This window comes from Austrofundulus limnaeus, unplaced genomic scaffold, assembly GCF_001266775.1.
Source record: "Austrofundulus limnaeus strain Quisiro unplaced genomic scaffold, Austrofundulus_limnaeus-1.0 Scaffold1148, whole genome shotgun sequence".
Classification (NCBI taxonomy): Eukaryota; Metazoa; Chordata; class Actinopteri; order Cyprinodontiformes; family Rivulidae; genus Austrofundulus; species Austrofundulus limnaeus.
In genome coordinates, this window is record NW_013953550.1 from 93,526 (window position 1) to 102,701 (window position 9,176).

General features: G+C 35.3%; 1 protein-coding gene across 1 annotated transcript; it reads left to right on the top strand.

The window, feature by feature from the left end:
- Window positions 1-3,535: 3,535 nt before the first annotated feature.
- LOC106534344 (trace amine-associated receptor 1-like) lies at window positions 3,536-8,585 on the top strand (the record flags this gene model as incomplete). The annotated part of the gene is made up of 3 exons (XM_014030954.1): window positions 3,536-3,663; window positions 7,536-7,655; window positions 7,789-8,585. Coding segments are annotated over exons 1-3 (1,045 nt in total), but the record flags the coding sequence as incomplete, so codon positions are not given.
- Between the last annotated feature and the right edge of the window lie 591 nt (window positions 8,586-9,176).

Consider the following 9,176-nt stretch of genomic DNA (forward strand, 5'->3'; position numbering starts at 1 on the left):
AAAAGCTGAAAAGTTTGGGAACCACTGCACTTCAGAAATCAGTTTAAAGGGTAATAAAATAATTGGTGATGTAATATTTTCCCTATAATTATTACAAAAACACAAAACAAGTATAAATAAGTATTTATATCTGTGTAGCCTTTGTTTTTAGGGTTGACAAAGTTTGTGTACTCAGACCAGTAATATTTGGGGTCACAAGTTTTTGCCATAAATATTCAGTGGGTCAGAAGATAAAAAGTTTGGWAACCACTGCTATAGAATATATCATATGGGTATTTGGAAAACATCATGTAGGATTTATCATGTGGGAATCAAGACAATATCCAATACTAGGATCTATCACAGATGGGTATCCGGTAAATATGCAATATAGGGTCTATCACAGATGTGTATCTGGAAAATATCCTATACTAGGATCTTTCACAGTTGTGTATACGGAGGATATCCTGTACTAGGATCTATTATAGATGAGATCCGCCCCATATAGCTCCGGAAAAAATTTGGATATGTGGCAGATACATAAACATTGCATACTGTTGGATCTCCCAGGATATATCATGTATGGTATCCAGAAAATATCCAATACTCTGATCTATTACAGATGTGTATCCGGAAAATATCCTGTACTAGGATCTATCATAGATGTGTATCCGGAAAATATCATGTACTAGGATCTTTCACAGTTGTGTTTACGGAGGATATCCTGTACTAGGATCTGTTACAGATGAGATCTCCCCRTATAGCTCCGGAAACATTTTGGATATGTGGCAGATCCGTAAACTTACATACTGTTGGATCTCCCTGGATATTAGGCCTTTTTGTCCAGTGTTACTTTATTCAAATACTCACCACAAAGCACTCAGGTGTGAGGATCTGTCTTCTTGTGTCTTATCTGCAGTGTCCCTCTTGTGTCCTCTTCGTGCCATTACACATTCACCTCAGTTTTTACCTTTCTCCAGATCATTCCATTCACACCTGCGAACACTTGTAATCATCTCACCTGTTTCCACCTTCAATCATCCTAGCCCTGTATTTAGTCAGTCTGTTTTCTCCACTCAGTATCTGATCAATGGGCCTCATGCAAAAACCTTTCATACGCACAGATTTGTTCTAAAGTTGTGCGTACGAGTGATTTAGAAGAATTTGTGGTATTCACCAATGTTTTCGTATTCTAAGATTTTTTTTCAGATACAAACAAAATTCACGTTTGGTCCAGACCTGTAGTATATTTTACGAGCATTCAGTCTGCTGTTATCCAAATGGGTTTTCTTCACTAATAACTTTATATTTTGTTAGTTTGAAGATATTTTGAGTTGAAAATAAATTAGGCCTACACTCTGTGATTATCTTGACAATAGGATATTCTGCTTGAATTAGAGTTATAATTTTAAATGTAATAATTTTGACTAACAATATAAATTGTCCGTCTGTCTGTTTTCTGCCGCTTATCCGGGATCGGGTCGCGGGAGCAGCAACAAAGACCCAGACATCCCTCTCCCCAGCTACACTTTCCAGCTCGTCCTGGGGGACTCCGAGATGTTCCCAGGCCAGAGGGGATACATAATCCCTCCAGCGAGTCCTGGGTTTTAAAGTGCCAGACACATTTTGAAAACATTTTCAAATGCTTATTTCAGAACCGCAACTGAGATCATTTGCGACTGCGCCAGGGGGGTGTTACGGTGTGCAATGGCGTGGCTTCTGAATAAATGAAAATTATGTAACACAGTTGTTTATACTTTTATCATCTCATTTTATTCCACAGCTGACACTGCTAAAAATGACAGATTTTCTTTTCTGGATCTCTGACAGCAGGACTTCAATCTCTGAACTCGTAAAGTACTTCATTTTAGTTTTCTCTGTCATTTTCATGAATGGATACTTCCTGATATCTGAGGCAGGAAACATAGCCTTATATTGTGTTTTTGGGGTGGTAATTATGCTAATCTCCTCTCGCGTGCACGAGCAGCTGGATACGAACAGGTGGAATTTACGCAGCTCATTTACACACTTTTCCTGAAAATAGAAGAATTTGTTGAATCTGACGTGACATGTTCGTACGAACAAAAGTAAGAGAAATTTAGGATAAGAATATGAACATGTTCTTGCATGAGGCCCATTGTTTGGTTTCTGTCCCGGCTCCCCTGTGTGCTTAGTTTGTGAGTTTTCTGTTTTGCCACCATGTTGGCTCTTTATTTTAATAAATATTTTTGCTGTTTGCCTGCCTGCCTGCATTTGGGTCCGATTCTGCCTCTTTGACCTGACATCAGGATTCTGATGCTGCTTGCAGAATTACATCTAAAATTCTGTCAAGTAAAAGCAATTACTTTACATTTTGGACACTCCTTTACTTATCTCGGTTTCTGGTGATTTTCTTTGCTTGCTTTCAGAACCATGGATGAAAACGTATAATTKACTTTGTTTAAAGCCTTGACACTAACATTAATTTGATGTAAAACTTGATGTAAATTGTATATATTCTATAATTCAACAATTGTACCATATTTAATATATTGTGTTAAGGTTTAGGAAAAAGCATGCAAAACTATTACAAATCCAAATTTTATTTTACAAAACAGGGCTGTAAGAATTATTAGTAGAAAACATTATGGTCATCCAATAAATATTATTTTAAAAGTTGAAATTCTTGGAAGTTTTATGATTTGGTAGATTATAGTATCTTACAAATTATGTAAAAGGCTCATAAAAATATATTAAATATTCAGTTAAAATATTACTGTGTAGTGGTCACCTAGGGGTGGAGTGAATAGTTCCACCTGTCTTTGACCTTGGTCTCAGAAGGCCTCCTTCAGAGACAGAACTCTGTTCAAGTTGAAGTCATAACAGGTTTTAGTAAAGAGACATTTTCTTCTTATTAATCATATAATAAACAGAATAACCTTCTTTTATTAATGATTTTATCAATGTATAAAAAGAGAACACAAAAATAATGTTTTTACAATGTTTTATTGTGCTGTGATGTAAATCACTGCTTGAACTTTAACTGTGAAACCACAGTAATTGATTATAAATTTTTAAGTTTAAAATATTTTACTTAACTAAAGTTTGCATTATAGTTAAGCTTTGTTATGAAATATTTTGTAATTATTTTTTTATCTGAATCATTATAATGAATGTTCTTTATAAAATAATTCATTTTTAAGTTTTCAGTAAATCATTCTTTTTGTTCTTTAAATTGTTCTCAGCAGAGAGCAGGTCAGAACGAGCTGGACGACCGTGCAGACGTCAACAATTTTGTTTAAGACAAGCAACATCTGGTAGTCCTTCACTAACCTTCCTACTTTTAAACTAACATCTCTGAACTAACAGTCAGTATGTGGAGTTGAGTTGGAAAGCGAATGCGCTCGTGCTTCACGAGGACACAGCTGGCTCTCCAAGGAGGAGAACCAGCCTGGCTGTGAGGCTTAACCTACTGAGTCAAAGGGAACCTTTCAGCCTAGACCAGACCACCACTCGGTTTCATCTATTTTGAGCTTACCAAAGTTACTCATAGAGAAACTTTTGTTTTGAAACGTCCATGTGGAAGTATTCTATTTTTGAGACGGATACAGAGAAGCACCTCATCTCTGATCTTCAATTGAAAGCAGCCCAGAAGACGCTGAAGGAGTACTATAAATACGCCTGGAAAGTGTTCGACTGGATGAGGTTCCGAGAAGTTCTTCACCAATTGGATGTTCTTTCCTCTGATTTGAGCCGTGGTGGATGAAACTATCCCAGGTCAAGGTAATGGCTGTTTGTTGCGAAGCGTACCTGAGGTTTGGCTGAATTTGTTGAGAGACGTATGCCCTTTCTGGTTAAAATCCACATTCTTTAAAGGATAAAGTTAAAACGAACTAATCCTCTTCCTCCTCCTTTCTTTCCTCTTAAACCTGCCCTGCCAAAACTTAAGAAAAGTGCCGCAAACTATTAGTTCATTAACATCTAGACCGCAAAGTTTGTTGTTAAACTTTTTATAGGAAATTAGTCTCACAAATGTACATTAGTGATTTATTTGATTCTGTAAATAAATAAATGATCTTTATGTAATAGTATGCTCATCTTGTGTGTTTTGCCAATTCATTTTCGTATAAAGAAGATATTACCGAAAATAAGAAGAAACCGTGAATTTCCTTATAATTTTTATTATAAGGTGTTGTATAAATCACTACATATTGGTGGCTCGTACAGGTCCCACCTACATATTGGTGGCCCGAAAACAGCTCTTAAATGTAATCTCTACATTTTGGTAGTCGTACGATTCTTAAAAGGTTAATATCTTTGTGCAAATTTTGAATCTGTAAACAACTGTTGGCAGTTGTTCTGTGTCATTTCTATGACTCAAAGATGATTATCTTGGCTGAGAGTGTTCAGAAAAACTTTTAAAAGTGCTTGGTGGACGGTAATAAGCTGTTTATTTACGGTTGTGAAAAACGTAGACGTCACGACCAGCAGGGCTTACACATGCTGKGAAAGCTATTTGTTAAACTACGCTTGGAAGTGAGTTTATGATTGTGCATGCATTTGAACCAGATTCAGTAGGTCTGTGTCCCAGACTGTTTAAATYTGTTAGACTGTATATTGTGAGTGTTAAAACGTCACACAAGATATAAGTGACGCTCTATTAACAAATACAATAGGCTTGCCAGCCTATTAATTGTTACGCTATATTCATCTATATGTGAATAATATGCGAGGGGTAATTTACAGCTGCTACGAGACTGCTTTGAGAAAAGTGAGCTGAGCAGCAGAGCTGAAGTTCGGACTGAAAACCCATTGTGGTCCGTCCAGTTTTACGGCGTAAAAGCGCTGTTTGTTGTGAGTCGTGGGCTCAAAGTTTTTACCTGCTTAGTGCTTAAAAGACACATTTGAAGTTTTGTGTGTGTTTTAAAAAGGTAGTTCTGAGCAGAAAAACTGGGTTTGGTTCGCTGGACCAGACCGGAAACTCTTAGCGGGTGCGCGCCCAGCCGCGCATCACCGCTGGGCTGTGAGGACAGTTTTACAAGAAGGAAACTGTCTGTTTGCTTGTAAATGTGAAACTGATAATTTGTGAATCATTTAAATAAGCTAATTATCTAACCTCGAGGCACCACTTCCATTTTATTTGTTATTTGTACACAGGAAAGAGAATAAAAAACTGTAACTTTACTGTAATAAGTCTCACAATAAATCTGCCCAAAATTGTTTGAAGAGTTCTTTTCTTATCAAAACCAATAAATCTTATTAAGACACAAAAATTAGATGTTGTCTCATATGGACCAGTTCTCCCCGGGTCATTTATTTACAGATTAAATGTATTTACAACTATGGCGAGTAAGGGATGATGACATAATTGAACCATGTAAAACTGAAAGAATTTGCAATCACAAGTGAATAACAAACAAACAAACAAACACTGAGAGGTGAGTTCTGAGGCTTGGAGTGAGGTGAGGTGAGTTTTACTTTTAGCTGGTTTTTTAACTAAGTGTCCTAGTTTAATGGAAGAGAAAAATTGTTTAGTTTAYCAAATCTCATACAAAGATAAGAATCAAACTACGTCTGAGCACTAATCTGTTGGAGGTAAATTTTACTTTGAAAACAAATCAAGGAGGGTTTTAGTTTGTTTATCTCACATCTAATTAAAGGGAGAGAGGGGCTATCTGGGCTTTGCCTCAGGAATAAAATTGTCACAGTTAATTATTAAAATTCAAGTCCTAAGTTTCTAAGGATTAAATCATGGAATAAAACACACATCTCCTTCAGGAGAACATCTCATCAAAACAACCAACACCACACAGTTACCACACTGAGCCCCCAGTGTGCAAACACTTAGTTAAAAAGAGAACATAGTAGAGCTTCAAAGGGTTTTGTTCTTTCTGTAAAAAGAAACAGGTAAATCACATTTCTTTGATTAAGATATATGAAAACAGTCAGTTGTATAAAAACATTCAATCTTGTTCTCTTTTTTCACATTTAATGAAGAATGTAGATTTCTTTGTTCTCAGTCACTTGAAAAGATTTGGTGAAAGGAAATTTATGGTCCCTTTGAAGAGGAACAAACAGACAGTCCTTATGGGGGCTGGAAGCAACAGGGACTTATCTGAATGTAAATTCTATCAGTTTGACTGCTGGGGCGTCRTYGCAAAGTCTAGTGGGAGAAGGTTTGAGAGATGTTAATTCAAGCCACAAATGAATTCCATGCAAAATCCTTAAAAATAGTCTGAGGTCAAAATGGAGGTTTTCTTCCTTTTTGTGTCATCATAGGAACAAGTTAAGAAATATAGTCAGAACTGATAATTATAAGCAGGAAATCACTACATTACATTCATTGAGAAAGCGTTAAAATCAGCCGATAACAATATAAATTTTGCTTTGAAACAAGAATAAAAGCATTAAAAACACAAATTCTTCTAAAATAAAAGGTTTATTTCTAAATGTTTTCCTACAAATTTTACAGGTTTTAACTCCAATTTTCAGGAATTCATCTGTTGAATAGACCCTGTTTGTTAAAGGAAGTGTTTAATACAGGCTTAAATTAGTAGCAAGAAGTGCTGCAAGCACTCTGTGAAGGTTTATCCTTAAGTTTAAACAACCTTTTGTCAAACTGAAAGTGGTTTATTTAATAAATGTAAATTTGTTTTCTAAAATGTTTCAGGATTTGTAAGTGTTTTGAATGTTGTAAATTTGTTTTCTGAAATGTAAATTTGTTTCAGAACATGTAAAAGTGTTTCAGGATTTGAAATGTTGTTCCGCCCAATTGGGCTCCTTTTGAACTTGTTGCGCTAGAAAAAAAAACAGCTTTGGGCTTGTTGTTAAAATTTGGGCTGCTTTTTACCACATTTAGCGGGTTTTTAGAAAGTATTCATTAGGAAATTATATCAAAACATCAAGTGTCACTGCGAAATGTTATTGGTTAATATCAACTGCATCAAATGCACCAAATAGAGAGGAGACTGTGTTTCTGAGATTCTGAGGACCTACCCCCTCCTTCTGCAAAACAATCTGAGGGCTATTAGTTGACTTTTGTTATACATAATGTGAAAATATATTTCAGTAAATTTTTAAACAAAATAACATAAATATAACTTTTGTTAGGCCTGTTTTGGTTTCCTTTTCTTTTTAATTTAGTATTATGACACATTTGTAACAGTAAAATAAATAACATCAATAAAAATTACTAATATTTCATAATATTCTAATTATAGAATGAGAAAAGGAAGTTGTTCAGAAGAAGAAAATAATTAGTATAAAGGCAAGTTATAAAAATAGGTTTTAGTTTGTTTTTGTAAACAAATATGTTTAAACATCATTAGGAAAAAATGCAATAAATGTTTTTAGATGAGTTGGTGAACAAATGAAATGTTTAGAAGTCTTGCACTGCAAAGAGAGATAGGAGTTGCATGGAGCAAAAAAGGAGTGAGGACAAAGCCCCAGAGAGCCTAAAAATGGGAGAAAGGAGGGATGAAAAACACGAGCTGCATCACAGACTATTAGTCAGAGGACCAGAACTGTTTAATGATGGATAACAGAGACAAACTTTGTTTTCCACAATTACTCAACAGCTCGTGTCTGAAGCCAAGAYTTCATCAAKCTAAATYWTTGTTCCTGAACTTCCTGGTGTTTATCTCTCTGATCACTGCAWCTCTTAACCTGCTCGTCATCATCTCAGTCTCCCATTTCAGGCAAAGATCAAATTCTCAGCAGAATATGCACTTACGTTTAATTGTGTTTATTTACAAAATCTGAAAAAAATACTCATTGCATGTAGTTTGTTGATTATGATGAGTAATTTATTTATTTATTATTTCACTGCAGGCAACTCCAYACTCCCACTAATGTCATCCTTCTATCTTTGGCAGTCTCAGACTTCCTTGTTGGTTGCTTGTTGATGCCTTTAGAAATCTTTAGAAATTTATCCTGTTGGTTTCTTGGGGATTTTACATGTTCTTTATTGTATTATATGATTTGTCAAATTATTTCCACTTCAGTAGGAAACATTGTGCTTGTATCAATTGATCGCTACACAGCTATTTGTGACCCTCTACATTATCTCACCAGAATCACTATGGCAAAAGTCAAATATAGTGTTTGTCTGTGTTGGTTCTGTGCTGCTTCCTGCAGCTTTTTGTACGTGAAAGATGAACTTATTGAACCAGGCAGGACTAGGTCCTGCTTTGGGGAATGTAAAGTTGTAATGAGCTATATTGTGGGTACCTTTGACCTAATTATGAACTTCACATTTCCAGTTACTGCCATCATAGTTCTGTATATGAGAGTTTTTGTGGTGGCTGTGTCTCAGGCTCGTGCCATGCGCTCTCACATYACAGCTGCTGCCCTCCAGAAATCAAGTAACGTAAAAACAAAGAAATCTGAGTTGAAAGCAGCCAGGACTCTTGGTGTTCTTGTATTTGTGTTTTTACTATGTTTTTGTCCATATTACTGTATTTCTCTTGCTGTGAGTGACTTGGTCAGTGCTGCATCTATGGTCTATATCATTTTTCCATTCTATTTAAACTCCTGTCTAAATCCTGTGATCTACACACTTTTTTACCCCTGGTTCAGAAAGGCTATAAAACTCATTGTCACTTTACAGATACTGAGGCCTGACTCATGTGAGGCCAACATACTCTASTAGTTTACTAACTGAGAGATTTGTTTTTAATCACAGAATAAGTCAAAGAAATACAGAAGTGTATAACAATGTGAAAACAAGCTTGTGTATCTTTTACTTTCATAAGATCACATTTACATTATAGTGTTTGTTTTTATGTTGCATTATTTACTCTCAGAAATTATGCTGAAAGAATTTTTCAAAATATTAGATAGCTTAAACATGTCTATATTAATTTTTAGTCAGTATCTGTTTTTTAATAATAAAATCTGTTGAGCATGATAAACATTATGCAGTAAAATTTTAGAATTCATTCAAACTGAATACATTAGTCAAATAGTCAAATAGAGTAAAAAAAAGTTAAACAACCTATCATGGTTGAATTTATTGAATGTTCTTCCACAAATATGTCAAACAAAAGATTATGCTGTTGTAGAGATAACCCCCTGTCAAAATCATGAATATGATTCTGAGAGCTTCCCTCCGCGGTTCGAAGATGGTACTGTTCAACAAAACAATCAATRACAATACACAGAAAAACACACAAAGTCATTCCGGTTTATTTTGGCCAGTTAAAATTAACTGACTTTTA